The 15687-nt window shown below is 38.7% G+C and overlaps 2 protein-coding genes across 3 annotated transcripts; one reads left to right on the top strand and one right to left on the bottom strand.

Annotated features, from left to right (window-relative positions):
- Nucleotides 1-1260: 1260 nt before the first annotated feature.
- Nucleotides 1261-14197, bottom strand: LOC104598119 (beta-1,3-galactosyltransferase GALT1-like). 2 transcript variants are annotated; one of them, XM_010260032.3, is made up of 9 exons: nucleotides 14012-14197; nucleotides 9388-10401; nucleotides 9229-9288; nucleotides 4443-4678; nucleotides 4060-4341; nucleotides 3632-3760; nucleotides 3356-3535; nucleotides 2794-2901; nucleotides 1261-1856 (listed from the first exon to the last, which is right to left on the bottom strand). In XM_010260032.3, exons 2-9 carry the CDS (start codon nucleotides 9989-9991, stop codon nucleotides 1644-1646), a joined length of 1812 nt encoding a protein of 603 aa, XP_010258334.1. In that variant the 5' UTR covers nucleotides 9992-10401; nucleotides 14012-14197; the 3' UTR covers nucleotides 1261-1643. The 2 variants fall into 2 exon arrangements, with proteins under 2 accessions (XP_010258334.1, XP_010258333.1); XM_010260031.3 differs by having other exon boundaries at nucleotides 9229-10401; nucleotides 14012-14196.
- On the top strand, nucleotides 11933-13054 carry LOC104598203 (uncharacterized). Its single transcript, XM_010260128.1, has 3 exons — nucleotides 11933-12072; nucleotides 12189-12958; nucleotides 13032-13054. The coding sequence occupies exons 1-3, from the start codon at nucleotides 11933-11935 to the stop codon at nucleotides 13052-13054; spliced, it is 933 nt and encodes a 310-aa protein (XP_010258430.1).
- Nucleotides 14198-15687: the final 1490 nt, after the last annotated feature.

Here is a 15687-nt window from a genome sequence, read left to right as displayed (position 1 = left end):
ACGTCACTCCCATTAGTTGGACTTAAACAGAGGCAAACACCATCTCTTCTTCGCACCATCATAATTGCCATCACCTGATGGATATATACGTCGACCATTATCATTTTAACGTTAAAATAGGGATTGGTCATTTAAATAGTAGGCACACTTTTAGAGTGGGTGCTCGACTACTCGTCCTCTGATCTTGCCAAATGTGCCCCAGCTAAATAGCAGTTCCTGATTGGCTGATTCTCGTCTTGCTTTAGGTAGGTAAATCAGCAAATGGTGGGCTAGCCCCCCAACTCCGGTGAAGACGGGATTCCTTTTTAGTCTCTGCTACGACCAGGCAGAGAACCACCAGCAAGCTAGCTGACACTTTTAATTTGTCTTTGGTCGTATTAGAGTTGGAGCTCCTCTTACCGTTTGTCATCACCAATGTTTTCAATCCGCCATTGATCCGGTCGGTCAAACTGTTTGAACCATCACTCAGTCAGGATTCTAGGTCTGCTTCAGTCAAGACGTGTCATATAGTAAAAAACCGTTGACTTGGTTAAGAACCATTTGACCTGATCGACTCGACCGTTAAACCATTCAACCCAGTGACCAGGTGATCTGCAACTCGGAGGCAAAAACAGTTTGACTCTGGGTCGGTTTTTAAAACATTGGTCGTCACCCATCCATATAGCCGACTGCCCATTAAATTACAAGTTGAAAGGCTCAAAGATTTCACCCCCAAGGCCGTTGCATTTAGTGCTCCATGTTCGTTGTACAGCAACTTATACGAATTCAAATCAGCCCCCCACAATATCCCACAGCACATTCCCACCGTATATTGGAAATATCTCCCATTGATAGTACCAAAAATGATGAAGCATCATCGAGAAATATTCCCAATACACGGTGAAAATATACTGTGGGATGTTGTAGAAAATTATCTTGTGAGGGACTGATTTCAACTCAACTTATAAAAGTAACACTGGAACAGATAGAAGTAAATTATCAGAGTCCGGATCACCTGCCAAGAAAACACCTTCCAACTTTCTACCAACTTGATCTAACACCACACATATATATGGTAGGTCCCATTTTTAGGGTGGGTTCCAGTCTCATGGTGAAATGTGAGGTGTTAGATCAAGTTATTAAGGGGTTGGAAGGTGTTCTATTGCCAGAAGATCCCAACTCATTATCACAACAAGGATATAAAGAATGCATGACTTGTCACTGCATAAAATTTAGAAAGAATACGGGGTAACACGCCCCAAACATCCCATAAGCAAATTAAATCAAAGAATACAGCTAAGCCTTTGATAAACGTGCAATAAAATAATTTCCCTAGCAGAAGGAGAATATACAATTATACACTATTGACTATTTGGCTATACTATACACAACCATCTCTCTCTCTTTTTAATTACAAGTGAAGTGCCAGCTCCTCTATATCAATTGTATGAAAGCCGCAGCATCTAAAAACGAACTATAGAATCATGTGTACTGTATAAGAAAGTCCTAATTATCCGCCTCCCCTCCTTCCCCTCCCCCCGGTGGTTCTATTAGCCTGTGTACAACTCGAGTTAGTTGGATCTTCTACTACGAGTCTACGATATTAGTTAATCCACCTAATGTTTTACTCGCTCTAAAGCCCAACTACTAATATAGCTCTCTGTTTATCGATCTCCACAGCATTTAGCTTCTTTTCCCTCTTGCAATTTCTGCCACAGGCATAACATCTCCCTGGGGCCTTGGTAGTGAGCAACGATGTAACCATCTTTGCACCCTTCATTGTAGATCCTCTCTTCCTTTTCGTACCTGACCTCCAATCCTCCCTTCTTCATCTCTGCAATCCAGATGCCCATTGCCACATCCTCCAGCTTAAACATCTGCCACATCAAGGAACTGTAATTTTAGGGTTTGATGTATAATTTGCAAATAATATGCAAGTACAAAAGGACCCAATTTAATATTTCCCAAGCAGGTCTAGATGATTATTTATCATTAATGTGTATGTCACCAAATATTTCCCATCACACTTCAACATGCAGGCATAGCCCAACAATGAAGCTTCAAAAACGCATGCAAGCACTAACAGATTCAAGGAGCCAAATGATCCTATCCTCAACAAACCTTGGTTCTCTTGACATAACAAGGAAAAGATGTCCATAAATTGTCTTCTCTACTAAAACATAATTTATAATTGTCTGCAATGCCTTACCCAAGAGTCATCCCACCAATGAACAGTCAATAACATCAATCAAGCTAACTCAATATTATATATTTGTAAAAGCTTTTGGGTGAAAACTGTTCTGCTCTACTGCTTTTGCCTTCAAGCAGTGATACTTCACATGGAAAGGTACCAATAGCAAATTTAGACATCTGTTTCATGATGGATGAACGAGTATGCTCAAGCATTGGATATCTTCAGATATCTAAAAAATGAGGCAAAACATTACTCCTACTACTCCTACTGTTGAGACAAGCTACAAATGTATGCCAGTCCACATTCATGAGGTACCTCTTGGTAGCTTGTACCTTGTCCACATCAGCCCATGCTCACGTGCTTCCCATATTTTGATATGCATATTAGCCTCATTTTCTTGAACTTTTTAAATACAATATGGGTCCAGAATTACTATAAGATTTAAAAAATTTTATAGTTCCAACTCTCACTTATTTTGGTGGATTCACCGTTTTGACTTTCAATTCTTGCTTGAAAGCATGAAGGCAAGGGTTGGAGGTTTCCAACTACATGCATATTGCACATTTTGGATGAACCAAAGTCACATAAAATAATACAAATCCAAAGCACATTTAGTATACCTTTAAACGGCCTTTTTTGTGTCTCTTGTAGACTGATTTTGCTACGTCTTGTGACACAACATAACCAGGACCATGTGCCCAAGGGGGATAAGTTTCTTCTGGCCATTCCTTCACAAACACAGACAAGAGGGAAAGATAAGAATCATAAGATAAGGTATTTGAGTAACAAATAGATACAAGGAATAGTAACAAATGATGATTAACATTCAGTCAGATAGAAATCCGATTCAAAACCCTACAGGCAACCAGGTTAATACCAGACTCTTCTAGCATAACATTTGCAAGAATGGAATTATGAGAAAGAAAAGTTTATGGAGTCTTGTACAAGATAGCAGTGCCAACACATTTTAACTAGTAAATCCAATTGCAAATTTTGACACAACCATGTTAATGACTTCAGAAAGTTGAAAAGTTCAAATGCATGCCTGGATTTCCAGAAGTCAAATTGGATTACTTCTCAGTCCATCACTAGATGTCTAATAATTAATCTCTAATTTTATCATTGTTGCTCTTTTATTCATATCCAACCAACATAAACAATAGATGTAGTGGAGAAACTTACCTCTGGGCTAATATACCATTTGCTGTCAGTATTCCGATGAGGTTTGGAATCTGTGTTTATTAAACCATAAAGTAACCCACTGGCCACATTGATCCTATTCAAAGAAGCAAGCACCTCATCCACACGGACAAATGCATCATCATCTGTCTTCATAACATACTTTGCTGAAACCACCTTTGTCTGTTATAGGAAAAAGCATGGACTCAAAATTAAACGAGATGAATCCAGCAAAACAAAGGCAAAATCCGTCAGTGTTACACAGGGACAACAACTTACACCAAAAATGCAGATTGCAATGGTTTTCCAGGTGATAAGGTTGTAGTAGTCAACGAAAGGCATTAGCTGAATGTCTCCATATGTCCGTGCTTCATTCCAGAGTTCCTCATTCACCATCTGGTTTTTATGCTGCAACATAAAAAGGTTACCAATGTTCAGTTTCAGACTAAAATCTTTAGTCAAACCCATATGGAACTGTCAATTTGTGCATGGTAAAAGAAACTTATATCTGCGTATATTTTTTAAGGAAAATACAAACACAGAAAAAGCTGCAAGAAGCTCAATATAGCATATAACTATTATAGAACAAGTTTCGATTACAATAATTCTCTAGTGGTAGTCAATGATCTTTATTACATAAAGATGGCAACCATTTCAAAATATCCATATAACATAGTAAAATAAACGAAGGTATAACTGGCACTCACCAGACCCACAATAAAACGAACTGCAACTGCTCCCAATCGCACTGCAGGATACTGCATCCAAGTTCTCCGAACAGCCATCCTACGCTTGAAATTATTTGCTGTGGAGAATACACCAATGAAGAGATCCAATGTTTTGTGGAGGGGCAGAGGTGCTGATTTGAGGGATTCTAAATCAACAATATGCTCCAAATCCTCTGAAGTGGGTAAACCACTAGCTAAGACAGAAATTAACTTCATGTCTCCAGCTATCCTTACTTCACTGACAAGCCATGGTTCTAGATTCTATAAAAAAGGCAATAAAGTAAGTCAGAGAGAGAGAGAGAGAGAGAGAGAGAGAGAGAGAGAGAGAGAGAGAGAGAGAGAGAGAGAGAGAGAGAGGTTACTTCACGATAAGCAAAAGATGTTATATGCTTGCCATCTACTGTCATGTGGATCCCCTCAGCTCCCACCCTGAGAGTAGAAACAGACATATAACCTTGCTTGAAGGGAAAGTATCGTCTGGGTTTAGATCCATCTTGTGCCATTGAGGACTGGCTTGAACCATTAGAATATCTGCTGGTTATAAACCTCCAGCTATCATTCTTACCCACCATCACATTGCACTGGTCCAACTCATCAACTGAAAGGAAAAGATATTGTGATAGATTACACAAAGGGAAAAGTAAAAACAAAAAAAAAAAGCAAAGACAACATATACTGCATGGGAAGGAAGCACAGGATTAATAATGACAGATATTATTATTCTAAGAAAACAACACAAAGAATAAAAAAAAGATCATAAAGTAGCCATAAATCCTCTTGGTAAATGCAAGGCAAGGAGGCTGGCGAACAGTCATAGAGCACACCAAATCAAACATGCATATACATGATGAAAGTCAGTTGGCTTAGCCCTGACATTTGTCAAAATAGTTTGTTTTGGTTGCCACTCTACTTGTATTAATACATATCAGACACTTGAGCTGTGTTTGGTTTGAAGGAAAAGGTAGGGAAAGGAAGGGCCAAACACAGCCTTAAGAAAAATGTACTATATGTGAGCACTTCCTATATAAATATTGCATAATTTTTTTTTTATCACCAACAGAATTTTATTTTTATTAAAATAGAAACTTTACAATACAGAGAGTAGCCTTGGCTACCCCATGGTCACAAGACAGAAGCACACCCTTTTCTTACAGTTAACAAATGAGCCCAAAAACAATTCCCTCTATTGACCCCTTGCTTAGCAAAATGATCGGCTAAGCTGTTTGCTGATCTAGGGACCCATTGCAACATCACCTGCATATCTTTTGAATATCTTTTAAACTTCTTAATCTCACTCCTGAAATACCATGAGACTTTGTCATTATCTTTCAGCCAGCTTATGATTACCTTTGAATCGCCTTCAATCAATAACTTCCTAAGCCCTGTCTCCCATGCCTTTTGGACCTCAAATACAGATGCCTTTAGTTCTGCACCGGTGGAGTTCCCTTGCCCTATAGACCCAGAATACAAGAACACCAATTTTCCTTTGCCATTTCTTATTACTCCTCCCATTCCAGCAGCACCCAGATTGCCAATACAGCTTCCATCAAAATTCAATTTGAAGAAACCATCCATTGGAGGTTCCCATTTTACCATATGTTTCTTCTTTGCTGAAGATGATGAACCAATTGTACCCCACTGTTTGATAATATTACCAAAGGTGAAATCAAGAAACAGGTTTGTTGTCTTCACCCAATGTGTCACCTTTACCATTATGATTTCAAACAGAGCCTCTTTGCTTCTTTTTTTTCCTAAAAAAATTCTCTTGTTTCTTTCTTCCACAATGCCCAGACCACTACAGCTCTTGTGCACTTTCAAAGTAGTCTTTCCCTCTTCCATGGCCAGTTGAAAGTCAAGGGAACATGCAATCTATCCAAGCTGACAGGAGTATTCCACCTGCAACCAATCAAGGAAAAAAACCATTCCCAAAGACAAACAGCAAGAGGACAAGCATATTCACCATTTGATTCACACAGAACATACCAGTTTGGAGAAAGGCACCAACCAAGTCTCCTCCTTTGTAATAAATCATGTGTGTTGATTGCACCAGTTTGGAGAAAGGCACCCACCTTAGGGGGGATTGGATGACAATAAAGGAAGGGCATAGGAAGTAATAGAGGGGAGACCAACATTTTGAAAAAGGACACAAGTAAAATTACCGGAGGAATTACCCATCCATAGTTGGCTATCCACTGCTGTTATCTAGAAAGACTCCATCCAACAAAAGAAGCAATTGAGACACAAGAGCCATCTTAGAATCCTTCACATTCCTACGGAAACCCTAATTCCAACCAAACCCAGACTGAGAAGGGGAATGGACCAAGAAATATGAGATAGAAAACAAGGAAAAGACTCCATTTAAGGAGTTTCTCCTACCCAAAGATCCTCCCAAAATCTGATTTTGTTTCCTGAATTGGCATCATACCTGGCATGGGACAAAAAAACTGGAAGAATTTTGTGGATAACCTTCCAAGGAGAAGCACTAGAGGCCCTATTAGAAATTCCAGCATCCCAGCCGTTCTATGAAAGCCCATGAATGCTTACTATCACTCTATTCCATCCCTTGGAAACCTCCAAAGCCATTTCCCTAACAGAGCCCAATTCTTTTCCTTTAATCTTCCTAGCCCAAGACCACCACACTCTTTCCTCCACACCACCTTCCATCTAATTAGATGATCTTTCTTATCCTCCCTAGGCTCCCAAAGAAAGTCCCTCATTATTTTATCAATTTTTTCACTATGGCCTAAGGCATGCAAAAGACTGATAGATAATAAATTGGAAGATTATCCAATGTGGATTTAATAAGATTTATCCTACCTACCAAAGAGATGCAGTTTCTCTTCCAACCCACTAATTTCCTTTCAAATTTCTCCACCACTGGATCCCCAAAAGATGACACTTCAGGATTTGCTCCCAAGAGAAGCCCCAAGTATTTAAATGGCCATTCACTTGAAGTACACCCTAACTCCCTAGCCCAAATTTCAGTCTTAGATTGACTCAAATTGACTCCAATAACCAAACTCTTGCAAATATTTACCTTTAAATTTGTCACTCTCTCAAAGATATTCACCAACAATCTCAAATTTCTCGCATCATGCTCTCCCCCATTTTCACAAAAGACTATGATGTCATCTGCAAATTGTAGGTGCGTCACTCTTACCCTGTCTCTTCCAATCCTCCATCCCTTTATTAGCCCACTCTCATCCGCTTTTAAGATTAATCTACTAAACACCTCCACAATGAGAGTAAACAGGAAGGGGAAAGTGGGTCCCCTTGCCTCACTCCTCTTAGGGTACTTAAAAAATCCTCCACTCTTCCATTCACCATCACTGAAAAGTGGCCAGTCTTCAAGCATCCTCTTATCCATTTGCACCACCTTGCACCAAAGCCCCATTTATCCATAGTTTCAAGCAAGAACTCCCAATCTGCATAATCATAAGCCTTCTCTAAATCCAATTTACACGCAATTCCTTTCCTGCCTGACTTTTTAAAATCCTTAACACATTCATTGTCAATAAGAATTTGATAACTAATCTGCCTCTCTTAAACGAAAGCCCCTTGGAAATGAGAAATGATTGAAGGAAGAACCTTTTTCAATTGCTTAGATAGCACTTTAGCCAATATTGCATACATAATGGGAAACAAAATAAATTCAAGCATGCCACTTTGGAAACAAAAACTGCAATACCAACAAATGCACAAATGAAATAAATTTTCTTTTTTACTTGTCAAAAAAAATCTAGAGTACAAAGAATAGTATGAATTAGTAGTACAAATAGCAGAAATTAGGAATATTATAGCTTTTGCAATTAACGTTGTGTTTGGTAGGAGTGCAAATGCAAATACGTTCAGTACAAATACAAATATATATGGTTCATGAAATTGCAAACTCGATTTGGTATTGCAATGATAGATTATGTATTCTTACCAAACATATTTGGTTGTGATGGGTACAAACACCGAATTCCAAGACTGAAATCTACCATTCTTACATTGATCAACTTTGCTCCCATTTTGAAAGAAAAACATGTCAAAAAAATTGTTGTCATTTTCAGTACAAAAACATATTCTTACAAAATGCCTGCAAACTTAACTGGAGTATAAATTTGCTTCAGTTCAGCATTTGCACTCTTTTTATTTGGATCAATAACATCAATTTTGTTAATCTGACCAGAAAGTGGTAGTACAGAAGGTTCAAAACAGTTAACGTTCAAGAGAGATAAAACCTTTAATCTCTCCTCCAAGAAGCTCCAATGCCCTTACAATTGTGCCCAAAACAATGAGTCTCTCTCCACCCCTTGCTTAGCTAATGTATCAGCTATGGCATTTGCACTCCGCTTAACCCACCCTGTCCTTACTTCCATTTCTCTAGTTAACCATCTGCATATACACAAGCAGAAGAGCATACCTTAAACTATCAAACAAAATCAAATTTGTCCAATGATCCCAAATACAGGTAGAGGAGTGGACGTAAATGAAGAATAGGGGTATGATATCCAACGACAGATTACTTAGTTTTTTATCCAGATAAGGGTATGATATTTTAATCTTTATGAAATGCCAATTTTAGCACCTGAAAAGATGCCACAAATACCCCTTTAGAGTATTTACATGCTTTATTGATATATAAATAACAATCAGTTACATGATAAAATAATTAATTTCGTAATAGGACTGAAAAAAAAAATTGTATACAATACCAGCAATGCTGGTCCAGCATAGGATTGCATTGAGACCTCAACAAAAGGTAGTTTCAACCAACAACCGGAAAAAAAGGAAAATATATTGTTTATCAGACAGGCAAAAAAAAAAAGAACAAAAAGAAAAGAAAGAAAGAAAGTTTCAACTTTTAACTATCAAAAGGCATTGCTACACCAAAGCAATTCTAGGATAATATTACCAGATTTCATTCAATGATCATGAATGCTGGATTAATGGCACATCAAGAAAAAGCAGAAGAAACAAAGGGGTAGATGAAGAAAAGAGAGTCACCAATATTTCAAAAAACAGATTTATATAATAGTTTGCACTGAACAAGAACAAAAGTGAAATTATAGAACTACAAATGCATATGGTGGAGCCTATTTAAAAATAGATATAGTTCAAGAGGAAAATTTAATACCAGAGATAATGCACACATATCCATACCTTTCTTATTCTTGTCAGAAACAGGGGACGGACATCGCTCCTCTTCATCCCAGTCATGAGCTATTGTCCATGTATTTTGTACAATTACAGGATCTTCAGTTATTGTATCACCATGAAGCCGAACATTGTAATGCAATATAATGGGAGGATCTGGCTCACCTGGAAGCGGTGTCCCTGTTAAATCAATTCGAAAATTCCCAAGAAGGCCATTTGGAGTACCAATAATGGTAATAGAAGAACCTTGAATAAGGCCACAAGGAATCAGTATCTTGAAACCACTATCACCAAATTCAGTGGCATTCATTTTATACAATGAATAAGGACATTGTTTCTCTTTTGCCTTTTGATGTGAACTTTCATTTGAATAACTATGCTTTTCTTCTTCAACTGAAACCATAAGACTATCCCATGCAACTCCAGCTTCTTTGACAGCTTCTATTGCATTAGGTAGAGTCCCAGCATTATTTATTAAATGGTTCAAATGTTTCCATGTATGTAATGAACTTTGCTCTTCAGTAGAGAAATTCCTCCAAGAAAAAAGACTGGAAACTAAGGCATCAGTAGAAACTACTTGTGAGGCATTATCAGGATTTAAAGTTGCAGGTGGAACTCCAGCATTAACCCATTCAAGGGAATTAGATGCATTTATAAAGAATGGGCTGGAAAGTAAACTTTCACCAATAGGATTTTTCATTACACCATACCTAAGAACCAGCAACATAAACAAGGAAGCAATCAGAAGACCTCCAGACCACTTCTTCATTTTATAGATTATGCTTCTTACTCAATGTGCCAAACTAAATATCACAGGAACTGAGTTCATGATTAGAGTAAGTGAATACTGTGTCACTTTCTATCCACTTGTACATTTCCTGAAATTTCACTTTTTTCAGCTAAACACAGATAGTTGAGTATGTTTGGAGCAAGAAAACCTTGTTCTTCAGTGGGAATGAACTAGACAAAAAGTTACATAACATCATTTCACATCTTCAAAATTATGAACGGGCATCTTCAAAATTTTAATGTCTGCCATTCGGTGCATACAGCTTCTACATTTTACAGGTAACCATCATCCAAAAAAATCCTTCCAGATGAGAGGACTTCCATGCTAAACCTATGTCTCAATTTGACACTTCTCCAAAAAAAAGATGTATATAGTTCCACTGTGATAACCTGTAAACAAGAGGTCATTTGGGAAAAACAGATAAGTGCCACAAAAATGAAGGATAGTCTGTTAGTTAAACAATAGGATACCTGGTGCACATGCATCATTAATAAGAAGAAATCTACAAATAAGAACTAAAGAAATAAAGAATATAGCTGAATCCACTGGATTTGAGATTAGGGGAACTCCTCCAAAATAATATAAATATTTTGAAGATACAACTGCAAACTTAGATTAACAACTGATCTTCCTTTTTTCCTACTGATCTTCCTTTCAAGCAATTGAATGAAGGTCAGAAACTTTGGCTTGAGAGACCCTTCAAAGAAGAGGAAATATAGACAGCAGTCAAGAAGTTAGAATGCGATAAATCGCCTGGGCCAGATGGCCTTACAAACCTTTTTTACTTAAAATGCTAGGATATTGTGAAGAAAGACTTGCTGAAGGTGTTCCAGGCGTTTCATACAAATGCATTGCTGCAAAGAAGTTTGAATGCTACATTCATTACTCTCATTCCAAAGATTGAGGGGGCTGTGAACATTAAGGATTTTAGACCTATCAGTCTTCGGCACAGCTTCTATAAAATTTTGGTTGAAGTTTTGGCAGAAAGAATGAAAGGTGTGCTAGGCAGTGTAATTTCCAGTAACCAAAGTGCATTTGTTCTGGGAAGGCAGATGGTTGATTCAATTCTCATTGCAAATGAGTTGATGGACTCTAGAAGAAGAGAGGGTACCCCGGGTGTAATTTGTAAACTTGATATTGAGAAAGCATACGATCATGTCAACTGGAATTGCATGGATTTGGTGCTGGAAAAAATGAATTTTGGGCAGAAATGGAGAAACTGGATCAGAGTATGTGTTAAGACCCCAAAATTTTCTATCCTAATTAATGGCCAATCGACGGGGTTTTCGGAAGTTCTAGAGGTTTGAGGCAGGGAGATCCTCTTTCCCCCTTGCTATTTATTTGTGTCATGGAAATTCTAACTCTTTTTAGTAAGAAGGCTGCAGATCATGGGCATTGGAATGGATTTGCTATCTCTCCTGGAAAGGAAAAGGTTAATATCCCCCAGTTTGCAGATGATACCTTATGTTTTGCTGATACATCTCTGACTTAGTTGGAATCAATGCTTGGGATTCTGAGTTGGTTTGAAGTGGTGTTTGGTTTCAAAGTTAATTTGAGTAAGAGTCAGATCATACCAGTGGGTCTTGTCCCAAACTTAGAAGAATGTGCAGAAGTGATGACTTGCCAAACTGACTCTCTCCCGGTTAAGTATTTGGGGCTGCCTCTAGGGGCTAAATATTCTTCCTCCGCGACTTCGGTTTCAATTATTGAGAGAATGGAGAGAAAATTGGCTTTTTGGAAGGCAAAATATCTATCATTCGGGGGCAGAGTGACACTGATTAAGAGTACTCTTTCTAACCTCCCTACTTACTTCCTCCCTCTCTTCCCCATCCCAATCAAAATAGCAAATAGGCTGGAGCAAATCCAGAGAAATTTTTTATGGAGGGGATGGGATGAGGAAAAGAAGATTCATATTGTAAAATGGGAACAAGTGTGTTTCCCAAAGGAAATTGGTGGGCTGGGAATAAGAAATTTGAAGAAAATTTAATTCTGTTCTTCTTAGTAAATGGTTATGGAGATTTGCTACTGAAAGAAATGCATGGTGGAGAAACCTTATTGCAGTAAAGTATGGGGTGGAGTGGGGTGATTGGAGATCTAAGTGGCCTCAATCAAGAGGGGCTAGTTCCCTATGGGCAGGTATTTTGAAGAATCTTCCTATCTTCTTGGATGGGATCAGATTTAAGGTGGGGAATGGGGATAGAATTAAGTTTAGGAAGGATCCCTGGTGTTCAGAGGTGTCTTTGGAAGAAGCTTTCCCCCTCCTGTTCCAAATCTCTGTGAATCAGGATTCTTCTATAGCTGAGAATTTTATTGCTTCTGGTGATTCCATTATTTGGACTCCGCTTTGCAGGAGAAGCTTGTTTGATTGGGAGGTGGAAGAGTATGCGGCACCGTTGGGGTTGCTTCAAAATCATATGGTTGATTTAAGCTTGGAGGATGAATGGAACTGGAAATGGAATGCAGATGGTTGTTTCTCTGTTAAATCCATGGTTCTTAACCTGTATTGTCCAGGTCAGGAGGATTTCCTTGCTAGGCAGATTTGGAATTCATCTAGTCCCTCTAAGATTAATTTTCTGGTTTGGACTATGGCTCTTGATAAATGTTTGACTAGAGTTAATCTGGAGAGACGTGGCATTCAGATTCTGGATCTTTCGTGTGGCTTGTGTGGTACTCTTGCAGAATCTATTGAGCACTTGTGTATCCATTGCCCAATTTCTTCGTATGTCTGGGGGCACTTCCTTAAGGCCTTGGAGATTAGTTGGGTAATGCCAAATTCAATGAAGGAGCTGCTGAACTGTTGGAGAATTGAGGGCCTTAGCAAGAAAGGAAAGCTTGTTTGGAATTCCATTCCGGCAGCAGTGCTTTGGTCCATTTGGACTGAGAGAAATAACAGAATTTTCTGTTGTAAAGCAAAAAGCCCAGATGAAATAGTGCAGAGAGCTGTGGGCAAGTTGTTCTCTTGGGTGTCGGTGATGGAGGAGTTTAAACATCAGAATTTGCATTTTTTTGTTTTGTTCAGTCTTGGATGACATTGTAGTCTGATTTGGGCCCAAGCAACCTTTATGGCCTGGGTTTTGTTGTTATTTTTCTATGATGAATAAATTTCCTTACCTTTTTCAAAAAAAAAAGATTAACAACTCACCCTCTTCCAAAACCAATCCCAGTAAGAGATGCTAAACAGTACACAAACAAATGATTTACTACAGAAAATCCATAATGCACCCAAATAATCTGAATAGAGGAAAGAGAACGTTTATGTTTTATTTTATTTTTGACAAACAAGTCAAAAGGAGAACCAACTTAGTGGAGGGTGGCATAAATGTTTCACGAGGAAAATAAAAATTTAACCGATAATCGATGGAAACTGAACACCTATTTGGGAAGACATCAAACGGATGGCAAAGCCACATTACTCTAAGTGAATAATTTAAAGATATCTTGAAACCCTAACTCAACAAACTTACAAGTGAAACTGAGAAGCTGAGTTATCCAGCAGATAAATTCACTTCATTTGCACATAATAATGAGGTAACCACTTTGGGCCGACCGGGAAGGAAAAGCACCTCTAAAATAAAGTTCAGAGGCTAAGGAAAATAAAAATATTTAATCAGGAGAAAGAGAATTGAAACACAACGAATAAAACAGTCCGCAAACCATTCATTCCACAAAATCATGAATCCTTTAGTTTCTTACATCAAACAAATCTTGAGAAAAAAAGAAACAGGAAAAAACAAAAACTCAAACAAGCAACACAAAAGCAAGTAAGATTTGCAGCCAAAGAACGGATCTATATGCACTATACAAGAATTCAGTAAGCTGAACTTAAAACATCTAAATTAAGTGAGCAAGAAGGAGAAATTGAGAAGACGGCGAAGAAACACCAAATATAACTCCACGAATTACGAAATTTCACTCAAAACAAAGCCATTGAAGATTATGAAGTTCAGCTAACAGTTGTAAGCCCGTAATTTAAATGAGTTTTAGTAAAGTGTGAAGTACCTTGGCCTTCGTCGGGCGAGGGAGAGAGAGGGAGAATAGGGAAAGCAAGGAGATTGTTTGAAGCTGTCGAGAGGTAAAGATTCGACGTTCTTCTTTTGAACTTGAAGCCTACGCTAAGCGGCAGCGGTGGGAAGAAATAAAAATAACTGTTCTCTCTTCTAGACTTTATTTATAATTTGTTAGAAATACGAACTTACGAAGAAGCTTTTGAAACGAAAAAAAAAAATAACTGTTAGCTTCCCGGTTCCTCTTGAGTTCACAGCTGCGTCCCACATTGGGCGCCCCACAATGCCCCACAGCACATCTCAGCGTGCACTAGGAACATCCTCGTACTTGTCATTGGAAGACGTTCTCAATACACGGTTAAGATGTGTTATACGGCGTTTGTGGAGCGCAGATGTAAATTCTTTCCTCTTTGGCTCTTGCAGGCTACCGCCGGCTGCGGAGAAAATGAAAAGAAAATCCGTCGGTCAAACTGCTTTATTTAATCTTTCATTGGTAAAATCCAAGAAGAACGCCATAAAAACACCTAAATGACAAAATTATCCTCATAGTTAAGTTCCGATTAGGGAAGCAAAAGTCACCAACCCGGGTACCGTACGGGCATTGCGGCAATAAAGCAGCATATGTGTTTTCACATTCTTCTACCCTTTCGTAGGAGTGATGACTATTCATAGCTATCATCTTGATATTAAAGAAGAGTTCGACCCAATGCTTTATTTCGTGATTGGTTCTCATTCGACATTAAACCTATTTTGATTGTTCCCCAATAATCAAATACTTTTTGTTTATAAATAGAGTAAAGTACAATTAGATCAATTTATTTGGGAATCAACATTAATATTATCAATTAGAATAATTTATGGTTAACTTTGTTGGACCAATAAAATGAAGTATCCAGTCTCCATTTAGAAAATACCCAATTGGTAATATATGTACAATTACCCCTTCTATTACAAATAATTCGTGATGAGCGTGGATTTGGCTCTCCAATGACATTATGACAAATGGCATCTCGAAATAACTGGATGACACCTATACATCACTTAGGCGATGATTTGGAGTCTCAGATCATAGTTCGTCTTCGCCCCGACCTGGCGACCTGTTTTTACAGCCAACCTAGCAACTTCAACAACAACTTAGGCCGACTAGAAGCACCTCATCTAGGGCCGACTTGTAGCACCTCATCACTGGTCGATGTGACCTCAACGCGAGGAGCGACTTCCCTCGAGGGTTTGCCGACCTAACTGACGTCTAGGAGGTGACCTGCGAGTTGTTCTCGCCAAAAAATTCGGTATGCATATCCTGACACTCCCAAGTTTCTTGGAAGTTGGCCCACGTATCGAGTGTTTTGGAGGATGGCCAACGTACGCGGCAGTTACCTATGGGGATCTCAAACTGGTTAGGCGACCTCCCGGAAATCTCGGATGCGGTGCGTGAAGCCCACGCCAAACAAAGCCTATATAAAGGCACCAACCTAATGACACGAAAATGTACGCGCAATTATTTGCTCACTAGCTCTCTCTACACTCAAGCTTTCAGCTCTCAACCAAGACAACACAATATTGACAGGCATTGGAGCGACCTCGTCGTGTTAGCCACCTCGGGTCCTCTAACATTGATTCCTTGCAGGTTTCTCTGAAGAGTTACCCATCTTGGCAATCAACCTAGCTCGG

Source organism: Nelumbo nucifera, chromosome 4 (genome assembly GCF_055504915.1).
Source record: "Nelumbo nucifera cultivar China Antique chromosome 4, China Antique-T2T, whole genome shotgun sequence".
Classification (NCBI taxonomy): domain Eukaryota; kingdom Viridiplantae; phylum Streptophyta; class Magnoliopsida; order Proteales; family Nelumbonaceae; genus Nelumbo; species Nelumbo nucifera.
The sequence above is the reverse complement of the archived record's forward strand: the minus strand, read 5'-3'. Positions and strand labels throughout refer to the sequence as shown.